Genomic DNA, 15,769 nt, shown 5'->3' on the forward strand with positions numbered 1-15,769 from the left:
AAAAGTCTGCAAACGAGAGAGCGACGGTTCAGAAGCTAAGATTCCATCATTAATTTGTTTAAGAATCACTGAATGTAAAATTTAATTTGAAAAGAGCTCTTTACTTTATTCTAATTGAAAGCTGCACTGAGGTATATTGTTGCTGTTGGAGACTGATGGTTTGACTTTTCTGAAGAGACGGGAGGAGAAGACATTTACACAGAGGCAGAATTATCTTCCTAATGTTGTGATATTCATAAAGTAGGGGAGTGGTGGTGCAGAGATTAGACAGGGTTGCCAGTTTGAACCCCCAGACTGACACCATCAAAGGGTGGGAAAGGTGAAACACTCACACCTGCCTACACCCTCATTTGCCCCACTCTTCGTACTTCAGCAAGGCCCTTAACCCCCACCATCTGCTCCCCTGGGTGCCCTGGCTGGCAGCTTCCTGTTCCACACGGAGGGCTGTGGTAGCTCAGTGGTCTGTGGTTATGTCAGGAAGGGCATCCAATGTAAGAAACAATTGCCAAGTCTTCATGCAACTTACTTCCCCGTGGCAACCCCTGAAGAAGAGAGCAGCCAGAAGAAGGAGAAGAGATATTTATAAATTCAAACTAAGACAGGCATCAGTGACACTGGTTATAAATTCGTAGCTATTTACAACTAGTAACAGCAGATAAATGACTTCCTATTCAAATTCCCTCACATCAGTGTGTTTATGATTCATTCATAAAGATTCTGAGGGTTGGAAAACAAAACCAAGAAAGTTCAGACACAGGACAGTGGCTAAAACCAAAAAAATAAATACGTAATGTAACCTTATACTAAAGTGGAAAAAACAGACTTGCGTACCTTGTGTCACACCCCACGTTGTTCATACTGCTCATAGCATTCACCACAAATGAGTCCCAAACCACAAAACACAAAGCCAATATTTTCTTACACCAAGTCTAGACTTTTCTTTAAGATAAAATCATTTCAGCATCAAAGTACAGTTTTGAAATTAATACTTAACAAATAGTTTCCTGCTTAAGTCATACTTTGGATCAAAATTAATCGTGTGCCGTAAAAATAATTCCGTCAGGTGTGTTGTGAAAGAAAAAAAAAAAGATTTTACATACAGAAAAACAAAGATGACTGAAGAGAAAAAGAAATAAAGCATTAACATGAACGTAGTGCTAAAACAAATCATGTAACGTTCCAGACAGAACAAAGTACTTTGAAACAATGTATGTTCTGGGAGTTGAACAGATGTGAAAATGGTGTTTTTGTTAAAGAAGTGACACAGCGCTCCAGAAAACTGACAGACACTGCAACGACAACCCTAAAAACAGGTTTGAGCTTTGTATTTAGTTGCCCTGCCAAGACGCCATGTGAGAAGGAAAACCTGAACCTGAAATGTTGGTCTTTTATCAGCCAGCAATATATAAAAAAATACAGATTATAGGTATGCCTTTAGGTTAAAGTACTTCCTATGTATCTCATTTAATACATATTGTATGTCAAAAACTGTTTTCCACAGCCAAAACAGCTGCAATGTTCTTTCAACATCCTGATCCTCAGTATGTTAGAACAAAAGTGGACATTTTATATCATTTTAAAGCTAAAACCACTGAATTCATCAATCAAACTATCCATCCATCCATCCATTATCTTTACCCGTTTATTCCATTTTGGGTCACAGGGGTCGCTGGTGCCCATGTCCAGCAATAACTGTGCGAGGGGCGGGGTACACCCTGGACGGGTCGCAAGTCCATCACAGGGACACAGAGACAAACGAGACAAACAACCATTCACTCTCTCACTCACACCTAGGGACAATTTAAAGTTACCAATCAGCCTAACATGCATGTTTTTGGACTGTGGGAGGAAACCGGAGTACCCGGAGAAAACCCACGCATGCACGGAGAGAACATGCAAACTCCACCCAGAAAGGCCCCTGGACCGGGGTTTGAACCAGGGACCTGCTCGCTGAGAGGCAGCAGCTCTACCAGTTGCACCACCGTGCTGCCCTCAATCAAACTAATTTATTTAAAAAAATGAATCAACGCTTTTAGTGCAAGGTATTGTAGATACAGCATTTTAGAAAACTAAAGCACCTGAATTTATTTCCCACAAGCACAGAGGAAGATGCAGCAAACTGTGAACAATTAATATTATGTATCAAGTACTGTCTAAACATATCCATTATGGTTGCAAAGTATGAGCAGTTCTTATATTTTAATGCAAAGTATATGCAAAGTTAAAAGTTTGTTTTTTTATAAACATGAGTGGCTATCTATTCCTTTGCCTATGCCAATGAATAAAACATATTCTTGTTGCTCAGTGACAACAGAGAGAGTTGGGCATTTAACTGCAGCAGACAACTAGAATGACAGGCAAGACTAATAGAAATAGCGTGCAAAGTATAAAATATTCCCTCTGGCTCTCCATCTATTGCAATCAATAAAGCTGATGTTGACAGTTGATTTCAGTAGAGAGAGCAAAGGTGTGCCATTTTAAAAAAGAATGAAAGGAAGTAAGAAAGTGAATTATCTGAGTCATGACGAGAAAAAAAAATTACAACTTAAAAGTTAAAGCTTGCAGAGATTTATCTTAATTAGGGTGTAATTACATTTCCCGAAGAACAAACCAAAATGGCACTGTTGAATTATTCATGTGGTCTGACAGGAGCTACTATTAAGTAACATCTAAACATTTTTGGTGGATTTGTTGACCTCACATTAAATTAAAACGGTTCTTTGTCACAATTAATTTCAGTGCTGATCATACAAAAAGAAAGTAGCTTTTCTGTGAATCAGGCTGAATTATATATATTTGTTTAACAAAAATATATCAAGGTAAACAAAAAAGCTTCATTGATATTTTATGGACTCTGATGCAAATATTACTTCCTCTCGTATTTTATGCTTCAAAATAAAACCAACATTAAGAGATCTGACTGGCAAAGTGGATTAAACCTAAACATTTAGCAACAAAGAAACAACAAAAAAAAAAAAACTACATCATAATTTTAAAATAATGAGCCTTTTTCAACAAGTGGTAAAAAGAGCTTTTGTTTCCACTTGTGTAAAACCCCTGATGGCCTCAGCGAGACTTTTCTCAGTAACGTTATGCCTGGCCCACTTCCTGTGTCTTCCACTGCTCCGTCTCACATACCAAGCCAGACATTCACACACCCACGGTGACGGCTGAGCATGACCGGGTCATCCTGTGAGGCTGAGAGGAGTTCCTATTTGCAAGTCTCCTGCAGCTGTGTCAAAGACTGTGGCAGGTACAGTGGACCAAACTACAGGGGACATAAAAGAGACGAGGTTCGACGTGATGGCATGAAGGAGTCAGGTTGATTAAGATACATGAGAAGTAAAGTTGTGCCACGTGGGGGGTTTGTTAAACTGGTGGTAGAAAAGCATAGATAAGCTATCATGGCCAGCTTTGATGCAATTCTTAAGTCCAGACAAGGAACTTTTTTTGTTGTTGTTTTTACAATTCTAGAGTTAGCTTATTATTTGTAAATTTAAGATACAGCTCATCACCATTTCGCCCAACCCAGACATCCCTCTCTCCAGAGGCACTATTGAGCTCTTCCTGGTGGACTGACCCCAAGGCGATCCCAGAACAGAGAAAATAGAAAGTCCTTCCAGTGAGTCCTGGGTCTGGTCTGGACTCTTTCTAGAGGGTGTCATGGACTCCTCCAAAAAAGAGGCATCCAGGAGACATTGATGTGAGGGAGCAGTGGCTCGATGCTGAGCTGCCCCAGATGACAGAGCTCCTCACCCTATCTCTAACGCTTAGCCCGACCACCTTACAAAGGAAGCTCCTTTATGCTGTTTGTATCCAGGATATTTTTCTTTTGGTCATGATCCATACCTCGTGACTATAGGTGAGGGATGGAACACAGACAGACCAGTAAATCAAGAGTTTTGCCTTTCAATTCAACTTTTTTCACCATGACTGACCAAAGTAATGTCCTCATTCTTGAGAATGAAGTCCTGATCCATAAATCTATCTCCCGTTCCATCCTACCTTTACTTGTGAACAAGAATCCCAAATATGTGATTTCCTCTGCTCAGGGCAGACATGTCCTTAAGTTAATAAAAAGCTGTGAATATAGCATGTTAGCTTCTAGTTAAAGAATGCAAAATAAGAAACAAGATGCTTGACATACTGCAGAAAATTATTTTTGACGTATGTGTCTCCAAAGAAGCAGATTTTTCAAATGATTTCAATATCATTACACCCTTGGCATAGCAGCTGTTTCTATCATTTTATTGCTACTGAAAAAAGCAATGTATTTTGTATTATACAAAAATAGTCCACCATTTCATTCAGAGTAAATTTGTACTCTTTACTTGCAAAGTAGCCAAATTTTAGAGCCATGCTTATTCTTAAAAGTTTGGTAGTTACTTTTTAATCAGCTGATCTTACAGACCTCACAGAACCTGATACATTAATCTCTGTAAGACAAAGAACCAGACATAACACTGGAGAGGCAGCAGCACTGACGTGTTACGAAAGAAACGCCAGATGAGCAGCCAGGCAGACAAACAGCAAGAGGAAGGGCAGGTTCAAAGTGGAAAGACAGGAGGTCCAGGAAGGCACGTTCACTTCATCCCACATGCCACTGGTGGGTTACAGTTGACTCACCTTCCTCCCCTGTTCACACGCGGATGTCATGTCTCCCTGAAAGAAACAAGGTCGATTCCGGCAGGGAAGTCATAAAAATGGAGGGTGGCAGGGAACCAGCATCTGCTGGTTGTCTAGTCAAAACAAGGACCCTTGTGCACTGTAATTGTCTGGTTACAGTTTGGGGTAGCTATGTGAGGCATGACCGGAAAGGGGCCAGTACGAAAATAAGCTGAGAGGACTGAACCTAAATATTACGTCTGTGAAAACATGGCCTAAATATTGTGTCTGAGGAGCAAATGTTTCCTGCCAGATCCTGACCTACAGACTGAAGCCGTTTATACTCGTCTTGTAAGAATTTAGATTCCTGGGTTTTTAAAGCTACACATCAATTACTGTTATCAAATACAGTTAGTAAAAAAGTACCATTATGTCATGCATAGGAAGTATCAACAAGTAAGTTATCCAATGGTATTTTACTGCATGGTTAAAAAGTGTCATGGATGAAAATGTTTGTAGAATTTTATCAGTTGATTCATAAAAAAATGTCCCCACATTGTTTGTTAGTTTTAATGATAATGTAAAATGTGTTGGGAAAAGATAACATAAATTGTAATTTCTGAGCCTTTAAATTATGACGCTGAGTGTCCTCGAATGCAAACTCATCAAGATCCAAACCCAGAGAAAAAAGGTCACTCTGATGCATTTACTGAAGGGTGAAAGGTGCTTCAATCACCAGCAAAAGCATTTATTTTGAACTGAATCTATTTTTAACTGAGTACTTCAAGACTGAAGAGAGTTTTATGACAAGAGTGGCTCTTGTCATAATCTTTGTAAAAATGCTTGAATATCTGTAAAAAAAAAATTATTGGAAATCTTGCCCAGACTCCATCCACTCATTTTTTGAAATCACTTTTAAGAATGTTCTCCAAACAGATGGTTGAATAAGTAAGTAGGATAAAGAAAAAAAAAATTAACAGTTGGCTATTATACAGTAATATCAGACAATTATCAATATATCAATATAACATAAAGTGAGGCAAAGTAAACATACTTTAACGGGTGGTTTGGTTTGAGGGCATTAGTTGAGTCAATATTGGTTCTGAAAATCCTAGAGTCCAGAAATATTTAGTTTGACTTCATTTTGCTGCTGTCGTGTTTTAGTTTCAAGTCAAATTGGTGCGTTTGGTATTTACACAGCCACAGTCAACATGTGACGGGAGAGGCGGTGATGCTTGGGTTGTGTTTGAGCAGATTAGGTGACGAATTGCAACATTCAGATTATTCAACCATGAAATTGCTCTTCCACCTCTTATTACAAAAACATAAAAGGTAGTTGATTTGAAACCCACTTGCAGTCGTGATTACCCCGACACCTTCAAACATTACATCACGAGGTTCAAGAAAATGTCTTGTGAGAAGCAGATTAACTGTACTTTTTCAGCTCTACAAAATATGAAGAGCATCTTGAGTGGGAACTCAGTGTGTTCACATGAGTCCAGCATCTGTTTTAATCACCACAAGTCTTGAACCAAAGGAGGGATAAAAACTAATGTTTGCAGCTTGGCTCAATGGCAGATGAAGATAAAAGGGGATAAATAAAGCTAATATTACTGTAAATACTTATATCTCAGCAATACGGATAAAATGGCACATTTAATATTTTATCTCTTACATGGTTTAAATGTGTTTAAATATGTTTTCTCATATGTTTTAGTTACTTTTGGACATTTGTTATGATACGTAACCATGACAACAAGGTGGTTTTTACAACGAGGAGCTTCTAATTAACATCTCAAAAGCTCAAATAATATTCCAACTACAAGCCCAAATGTCAAATGAGTTGAAAAAAAAGGTGCCGTAGATGCTTTTCCATCTCCCTGCCGGCTGTGCTCGAGTGCCACTGATATCCTGGCACTGGCCAGAAACATGGCCCCTGAGCCTAGGAGGATCTGCGGTGGAAGTGGTCTCCAGCTACAAGTACTTGGGTGTGCACCTGAATGACAACCTCAGCTGGAGCAACAACACCACCAGCCTGATCAAGAAAGCTCATCAGAGACTCTACTTCCTCAGACAGCTGAGGCGAGCTGGTCTGGGAAGCTCAGTCCTCACCTCCTTCTACAGGTGTGCAGTGGAGAACATCCTGTGCTCCAGCATCAACATGTGCCATGGAGGCTGCACAGCTGCAGAAAGAAAAGCCTTGCAGAGAGTGGTGAAGGCTGCACAGAAGTCTGTTTGAGTCAGTCTCCCCAACATCACAGACATCTACACCTCCAGATGTAGGAAGAGGGCCACCTGCATCATGAAGGACCCCACTCACCCAGCACACACACTTTTTGCCCCACTCCCCTCAGGCAGGAGGTTAAGGAGCATTAAGTGTAGAAACCACTAGACTAAGGAACAGCTTCTACCCTGAGGCTGTTGGACTCATGAATCTCTAATCAGGATAATCACTGTGAAAAAAATCACATCATGATGCTGCTGATCTGTTTCATGTTGCTGTGTTCATTCGTGCTCATCTGCTCACACAGGCTCGTGTTCGTGCTGCTGTTCGGCATGTTTTTTTTTATGCTACTAGTACTTAGTGTATTTTTAGTTAACATTTTTCTTAGGTCATATCTTAGATCTTATTACTGTTTTTCTCTTACATTTTAATACTTTTGTTGGATGTAACTGGGACCCTGTGTACACAATTTCGTTCCACCTCATGTACCACATGTACCACATGTGGTGTGAATGACAAATAAAGAACCATAAATCCTTGACTCCTTGAATACTGAGTTACAAACAGCATTTAATTTTCCTTTGGGATTTATAAAGTATTTTTGAATTTTAATTAAATCTTTGAAAAACAAGGAATGAGTTACCTAATGCTAACTTGAACGTCAGCCTTTAGTTTGCTTTGATTTTTAATGTCCTATACTCCAAATGACAAAGGGTTTATTCTAACATACAATGCACTTCACGTTTTAAAATACATGTTTCTATTAAAACCGTTGCATTAACAAAAATGCATGCATTTACCATGATTTTCATATGTGATCAGAAGGCATGATGAAAATGTTCCAAATACACACACAAAAAAGAAAACATGGGTATTAAACTTACACGTTTTCACAGGTTAAACATACAACAGGGGTGAAGTTCAATAGGTGTGTGTGTGTGGGGGGGGGGGGGGGGTCACATAGTATCTGACTATGTGCTGCTCAACTCTTGGTTTATTTTTCTCACACTTAAATTGTATCAAATAACTGATTTCCCAGCATACAGAAAAAAAAAAAAACCCTACAGCTGGTCTAGGATCCTGAGGCAGATCTGACATTTGTTCAACCATAACGGCTACTTGTCACTCCAATATTCACTGATGGCTACCCAGGACAGCTTACCTGAGACTTCACCCAGTTATCTTTAGTCAGCATGTGTATGCTTCTTCTCGGGAACATTTCCTGATACTCCTAACAAGGCAGTCTCAGTCCCAAGTGGCACTAATTGAGTTATTTTGTTTGTTTGTGTGGCCATTGTTAATGTGGCTGACCTGCACATTTTATCCTGTAAAGTCTGATAATAATGTGAGGATTTATTTTAGTTCTAAATAATTATTGTTCTGTCCTTCACTTTTGAAATAAGGACACTAATGTTATTTGTTAAAAGCACTGTAGACCATTAATGTAGATTGTTACTGGATATTTATTGAGCTTGATCTGTTTTCTGAATACTTGTGGGTCATTATACAGTAACAGCCTGAGGAGAAGTCAAGGGCAGTTAATATTTATACTCACAATAATTTCCAACCTAAATTAAAGCTTTAAGTTAGAAAACAAACAGAAGTGTCTTATCTTGACTTGAATGAGGTCAAATTTGAAGTAAAGAAGAAAGTGAACAGGATTTATTGTGAAAACCATCTTTAACAAAGTAAAAAAAAAAAAGATTTACTATCAACATCTGCAGAATATGCTGACATCACTCTTTTATGCAAGATATAAACCCCCTTTTCATTATATCATTTATATTATTGCAGGTTGTTTCTTCCTCAATAAAGCTGTTTAAAGGTCAAGTGTTTGAGATGCTGCTCAGCAACAGATTTATACAGGAAAAAACAATTAGGTGATGCAGATTTTCCTATCTTTTAAAATGTATGCTTTTTTTTTTAATTCATTATGTGCAGATTACGGTTAGTTTTACGCCTGTTAGTGTTTTGAGAAAGTCGGGAGATGCTTGGTTTTAAAATACACCAGAAAAACATCAGTATATTTGGGTATGTCCCTGCCATTTAACAAAGATTAAATAAAGGAATTGTTTAATAATAAAGGGTTTATTAAATTGCGTTATATATATATATATATATATATATATATAAACCAATAAAGAGTTTGCAAAGAAGGAATTAAAAGTTATGACAGCAGCTCTGTTTTCTGTTTAAATAACCATTAATAAAGCCAAATATTCATTAACATGCATTTCCTCTTGCTTTTGTATAATCTGATGAATTGTAAATAATATAAAAATCTATAACTACAGTATGCTGTTACAAACATGGATGGTCTTAACCTTTGACGAACAGACGGGAGAAGTGATAAATTAGAAGAGGTCACTCACTTAACTCATCCCTGGTGATTTTACAAGGGAATTAGAGAAAATAAGGGTAATTAGTTTGAAACAAGTCAAAATTTTAAAAATCTAACTGTGTTAAAATAAAATTAAATTAAAGAGCAAACACAAGAAGCTGTTCTTCTAACCTCAATTAAGCACATCTCTGTATCTCCATATCAGTTCACACTGCACATCTGTTCCTTAGAAGCTCTTACCAAAAGATTTTAGACAAAAAAATAATAATAATAAGTTATTTATTTATTTATTTAAATCTTTGCACAGAAAGTCCAAAGGATCTGGGCCAAATTCTAATTTTCACTGGCTGCACAAAAACTTTTAATGACAAAAAAAAAACCCTCCTGCAGAACAGTGTTGTGTCTGCATGACTCCAAACAGACATATCTACCATGTCATGAATGAGTACAGACAGTTCTGAACACTGGGTCACATCACGTACAGCATCTAGTGAACCGACAGCAACTAATGGTAAAAACATTGGAATCAAGCTGCTGTGAGCAGCTAAACTGATAAACACTACAAGTCCCATAAAAACACACCGAAATCCTGACCATGTTTGGGTGCACCGTTTTAAAGCCGTTATAGCAAGTGTCATGAGCATAATCAGTCAGAACTCACAGAACTGATGGATCTCAATTTGCACTAAATTTGCACCTGTATGTAAAAAAATGTTTAACAGCACATTAAGCATGGCTACTCATACACACAACATGTGATTTACCCAGAAATCTACTTTTAATTTTATTCATATTCATTCATCCATTCTTTTTTTGTTTGTTTTTTAAACACGCTTTTCTGTTCCAGGTCACAGACGGTTGGTGTTTATCTCCAGCAGAAATTATGAGCGAGGCAGGGTACATCTTGTGCAGATTGAAAGTCCATCACAGGGACACAAACAGCTATTCATGTCACAATCCTCAGTGTTTAGACTCATAAGCAGGCAGGCGAGCGAGGCAGGAGTTCAAATAAAATAAATTTATTTAAACAACAAAACAAAACGCTGTCAATGCAGCAAAACTTACTCTGGTAAAACACAATCAGGACTGAACAGGACATCAGAGTAAACGGGCAGAGCAGATTGGGTGGACAAAAACAGACAGGGAAGAGGAGGACTGAGATGTCTGAGTGAATACAGAACAATGACCAGACCAGGAGTGAAGGAGAGAAAGACTTTTATAAGACAGAGGGAGAGGGAGTAATGAGAGCAACTGGGCAGGTGGCTGATGAGGGACAGGTGTGAATGGTAAAGACTGAGGACTGGAGAGGCAGACTGAGGAGTGAGTGGAAAGCGACAACAGAATCAGATACAGGGGAACAGAATCACACAAGGGGCAGAATGAAAATTATAAGAAGCAGGACACAAACAGCAGAAGGGGCAGAATGAAATAAACACAATAAGTAGAGAAGGAAAAGACAGAAATACCAGACAGCTAAAGGACAGACTGTGACAATTTGTACTCTCACACACAACTAGGGGTAATGGAGAGTTACTAATTAACCTAACATGATCTGGAATTGGAGTGGGAAAACCCACACATGCGCAGAGAGAGCATGCAAGCAAAGGCCGGGAGGCAAAGCTGTGACCTTCTCAAATGCTATTTTTTTTTATCTTTAAAGATTTTACAAGCTTCTTTTAAACTCTATTCATACACTTATTGCACGTTTTCTTCCTGGAATACAATGCAGGCAAATAACACTAATTAATTCTGTAAGCCTGAAACTTGAAAAACTAAATTGCAAGTCCGATACAATAAAGAGCGCTATAGGAGGACTGATGACGTGAGTTCCACTTGCAGCATGTGCGTCATCATACATGAGATGTGATGGCTGAGGCTAACCATGCTGAGCTTTTCAATCAATATCTCTGCCGCCAGTGAGGCTGGGGGAGCATTAGCACCAGAGCCAAGTAAAGTGACTCTGATGTGGAATGACAGGGGCTTTCACAAAATCTGCCCTGGCGTTTCCCTCCATGTCATCCACATCCACTCACACATAAATAACCTCGAGTGCAGCTACACCCACCTGGCAAACATCACAGCTTTTTGTCAGTTTTGTTTTAAAAAAACAACAACAAAAAAAACAATTGTTGCATTCATATGGAATCACAATAACAAACCTAAATGTCTCTATGATATCCTTTTCCTCTAAAGGTACTCGATGCAAAGTAGGAAATTAAATGTAAAGGATCATGTGGTTTTCCAGATATACTGATGCAAATATTCTGAAATGTGGGCCCACACTCCATGTAAACAAAGCACCTGGCAGAATCAGCCAAAAACCAAAATGGATGCTTGAGTCATGTGACTGATCTAGATTAGGCTACATTAGGATCAAGGAGAAGATACTTATATGGAAAGAGAGTGAATCTGTTGCTAAACTGAAAAGAAAAAAGAAAAATTGAGTAAGAAAACTGTCAAGAATAAATATTGTGGATCAAGAAGAGTGATGGAGCGCCTTGAAGCCAGAGCTCAGCATTCAAGCATGTGGCTTATGCAAATCAGTAGTTCCTAACCCTGGTCCTTGAGGAACACCATCCTGCATGTTTTAGTTGTTTCCCTGCTCCAACACAACTGATTCAGTGATTTAATGACTTCATCAAGTTCTGCAGAAGCCTGTTAATCACCTGTTCATTCAAATCAGGTGTGTCAAAGCAGGAAAACATCTACAACGTGCAGGATGGTGTTCCACAAGGACCACGATTGGGAACCACTGCTCTAGATCAGAGTTTACAGTTTCAGCCTAATCTTTATTTTTATTTGCATATTTTGATCAACAAATCTGAACAAAACAAAATCCATCCATCCATCCATTATCTTTACCCGCTTCTTCCATTTTGGGTCATGGGGGTGCCGGTGCCCATGTTCGGCAATCATTGTGCGAGGGGCAGGGGACACCCTGGACAGGTCGCAAGTCCATCACAGGGCCACATAGATACAAACAACCATTCAGTCTCTCACTCACACCTAGGGACAATTTAGAGTTACCAATCAGCCTAACATGCATGGTTTTGGTCTGTGGGAGGAAACAGGAGTACCCGGAGAAAACCCACGCATGAATGGAGAGAACACGCAAACTCCAACCAGAAAGGCCTCCGGACCGGGATTTGAACCAGGGACCTGCGCTCTACTAGTTGCGCCACCGTGCTGCCCGGAGTTGAACCCAAAAATAGCAAAAAATAAATTGTAAAACACGACAGTATATAAGGATCTAAGATATAAACTAAGTTATACGCTAAAGAATGCCAAACGGTACACTAAAGATCCAAGATACAGTATATGCTACACACTAATAATACCATACCATACCATACCACTTTATTTATAGAGCACTTAAAAGAGCAACAAGGCCAACCAAAGTGCTATACAGTAGAAACAAGCAAGCAAAGCACAGAGCAAAACATAAAATAAAGTAAAATAAAAATATAGATATACGAATAGCAGAAGATAATACCTAAATGGTTAGCACTCAGGTTCAAATCAACTCACACAGTGTCAAAAGCCAGGAAATAAAAGTGGGTTTTAAGCAAGACTTAAAAACTGTGAGGGATGGGGCCTGCCTGACATGCAGTGGTAACTCATTCCACAGTCTTGAACCTGCAACAGAGAAGACCCTGTCACCTTTGAGCTTACAATGGGTTCCTGGAACTGAAAGAAGCATCTGATCTGCTGACCTCAGAGAGCGTGGTATATGATTAGAGGGGGGCAGAACTGTTCAGGGATTTAAAATACATACAGGAGTAATTTGAACTGAATTCGAAGGTGAACCAGTAGCTAGTGCAGGGAGGCCAAAACTGGAGTAATGTGCTATCTTTGGCCTGTACTGGTTAAAAACAGGGCAGCAGCATAATCATGTAATGGAGGTCTGACTGGTTCCAAACAGAAGTGCATTGCAGTAATAGAGCCTATAAGTTATGAATATGTGTATTACTGTCTCAAGGTTGTTTTTGGACAGTATGGGGCTTCAGTTTAGACAGTCTCTTCAGCTGGAAAAAAAAGGATTTAACAATCGTGTTTACATGATTGTTGAGTTTAATGGAAGGGTACATTATCAGAGCACTTTGAGATCCATTGTTAATGTAAAGTGCATTATAAATAAAAGTTATTATTATTATTATTATCACCCCCAGATTTGTGACTCAATAATGTAATACAGCGTAACAACAGCAGCCCGAACATGAGTCTGTGGTGAGCAGATGGGTATGGATGAATACAGCAGCATGAGATCAGCAGCAGCATGAGATCAGCAGCATGGATAATCAGCAGCACAGATAAGTTACATAAGTCACAATCGGTTACGTTGGTTGTTTCTAAATAAACAAACGTCACAATTTTTTACCTTCAAGTTTTTAATTTAAGCACTCGTCACCAACAATATGAGAAAACATTCTGCAAATTGTATTTCTCATTTTTATGAGGTATATTTTATATCAAACCTCATGTGAGACTTATTTTAAACCGGCCTTTGTGCCGTTGCACTGAGTAGCTTTAAGACTTGCCTCATGAAGTAATACCTTTTAGGTAGCTCGGAAAACTACCAGCGTGATTACACTAAACACAAATAAGATAAGAACCGAACAGAAATATATTTTTAAAAAATTAGAAGATCAAAAAAGGTGCTCAACCATGCACGCAAGAAATAAATCTCTTCCAGACTCTAAACCTTTGGGGCATCAGTTGTTTACAACACAACAATGTCTTTAAATTGGGAACTGTATAACAGAAACTATCAAAAATGCATGAAAAGATGGTGATAACTTTTGAAAATGAAACAGTGTTGACTGTGTTGAAACACAACTGAAGACAGAATATCCAGTTTTCTGTTTAAAATGTTTCTAAAATGATGCTCAGCCACCTCAGGCGTCTCATCCAGAGAGAGCAGGTGCTGCAGTGTCATGTCAAACTTGTTTCTTTTTTATGGTGGTGTGTGGGTGGGGAGGACATGTTGAATCATCCCTACCTCTCTCCTCCTGCTCTCAGCCCCGGGTCTGGTGATGAGCGCTGTATCACCGCACACCACGGCCACGTCCTCCACGAACACGCAGTCCGGGAGCGTGTCGTCCGCGGGCAGCTCCACCACCTCCAGCCCGAGCCTCGTCCTCAGCACCTCCACGTACGCGTCGTGCTCCCTCCGCGCCGCATCCAGGTCCACCTCCGCCTCGCTGCTCCGGAGCGCCTCCTGGGCCAGCGACGCGGGGATCCCGCGGACCACCGCGTGGGTGTACTGCCCAAAACCTGCCATCAAGCCAGCCATGATGTCGCGTGCACGCTCAGATCTGTGGAGGGGAGGGTTGTAAAAACACCTTCAGAGACAGATGAGAGAATGAATGAGAGAAGATGCCTGTCTGCTGACCTGATGCTGCCTGTCAGGTTGTTGGGATGTCAGCCGTGGTCCAGTCTCTCGAGGCGAGCGACACGCAGCGCTCCGGTGACGCGCTCCGATCATCACGTGCAGCCTGCGGCTCTGTCCAAGGTTCAGCCCAACAAGTGACAGAACCACGCAGAGCTGATGGATCCTGGACCAGAACCGCCTGAAACTCATGCTTCTGCACGCCACTTTAAAGATTCAGTGAAGCCTCCACCTGCAGTTTGATACCGTATTTATAAATAAACAAATACATACTTAATAACCCCATAAACAGGGATTTATATTTTTTTTGGTTTGTTTTAATAAAAAAAAAATACAATACACGTTCCACGTTCCAGTTTTTTCCAGATATTGTGAATGCAATTCTGAAATGTGGGTCTACACTCATTGTAAATTAAGCTCCACTTGACTCACATGCCTGGACTTATATTCATAAATAATCTGTTGAGGAGAAGATATTTAGGTAATTCAAGAGTGAATCTGCTGCTTAATTCCAAAAAAGGCACAAAAAGGAAGAAATGGATAAAAATGATGGATGGATGGATGGATGGATGGATGGATGGATGGATGGATGGATGGATGGAAAACAAGTTAGATAATTGTCAAGAAAAACAGAGTTTGGCTTTCAAAGTTCTTCTAGATGGGTATTTTAATATTCAGTCCTTTTTTTTTTCTTTTTTTTTTGTCACTTTGGCTGTTTCTGTAAACAAACTCACGTGAGTTGATCTCCAGTCACAAATTCTGCTTAAACATTGTTCATTTAAGGACATATAAACCTCTGATATGAGAACTACAAATTTAGTTGTTGTTTTTTACTTTATTTGCCTATTTCTGTCCAGTTTTTATGTCTTGTTGATGAACACTATAAAAATACTTGACAGAACCAGAATGTGTTTCTGCTTTCACCAACTTCTATTATCCATTCATCCATTTTCTTCCACTTATCTGGGGTTGGGTCGCGGGGGTGGCAGTAGGGAGGCCCAGACTTCCCTCTCCACAGCCACTTGGGCCAGCTCCTCTGGGAGAATCCCGAGGCGTTCCCAGGCCAGCCGAGAAACATAGTCCCTCCAGGGTGTCCTGGGTCTTCCTCTGGGTCTCCTCCTGGTGGGACGTGCCTGGAACACCTCACCAGGGAGGCGTCCAGGAAGCATCCTAATTATGCCCGAGCCACCTCAACTGGCTCCTCTGGATG

The 15,769-nt window shown here is 39.8% G+C and overlaps 1 protein-coding gene across 1 annotated transcript in view; it reads right to left on the minus strand.

Moving 5' to 3' along the window:
* ddah1 (dimethylarginine dimethylaminohydrolase 1) overlaps positions 1 to 14,712 on the minus strand; it is a 73,242-nt gene extending 58,530 nt beyond the window's left edge. The window contains exons 1-2 of the mRNA XM_037674542.1: positions 14,563 to 14,712; positions 14,170 to 14,485 (exon numbers count right to left, since the gene is read on the minus strand). Coding sequence (XP_037530470.1) covers positions 14,170 to 14,463 — 294 coding nt within the window. The 5' untranslated portion in view covers positions 14,464 to 14,485; positions 14,563 to 14,712. The remainder of the gene's footprint in view (positions 1 to 14,169; positions 14,486 to 14,562) is intronic.
* Between the last annotated feature and the right edge of the window lie 1,057 nt (positions 14,713 to 15,769).

This window comes from Nematolebias whitei, chromosome 3 (assembly GCF_014905685.2).
Source record: "Nematolebias whitei isolate Nwh7 chromosome 3, NemWhi1, whole genome shotgun sequence".
Taxonomy (NCBI): domain Eukaryota; kingdom Metazoa; phylum Chordata; class Actinopteri; order Cyprinodontiformes; family Rivulidae; genus Nematolebias; species Nematolebias whitei.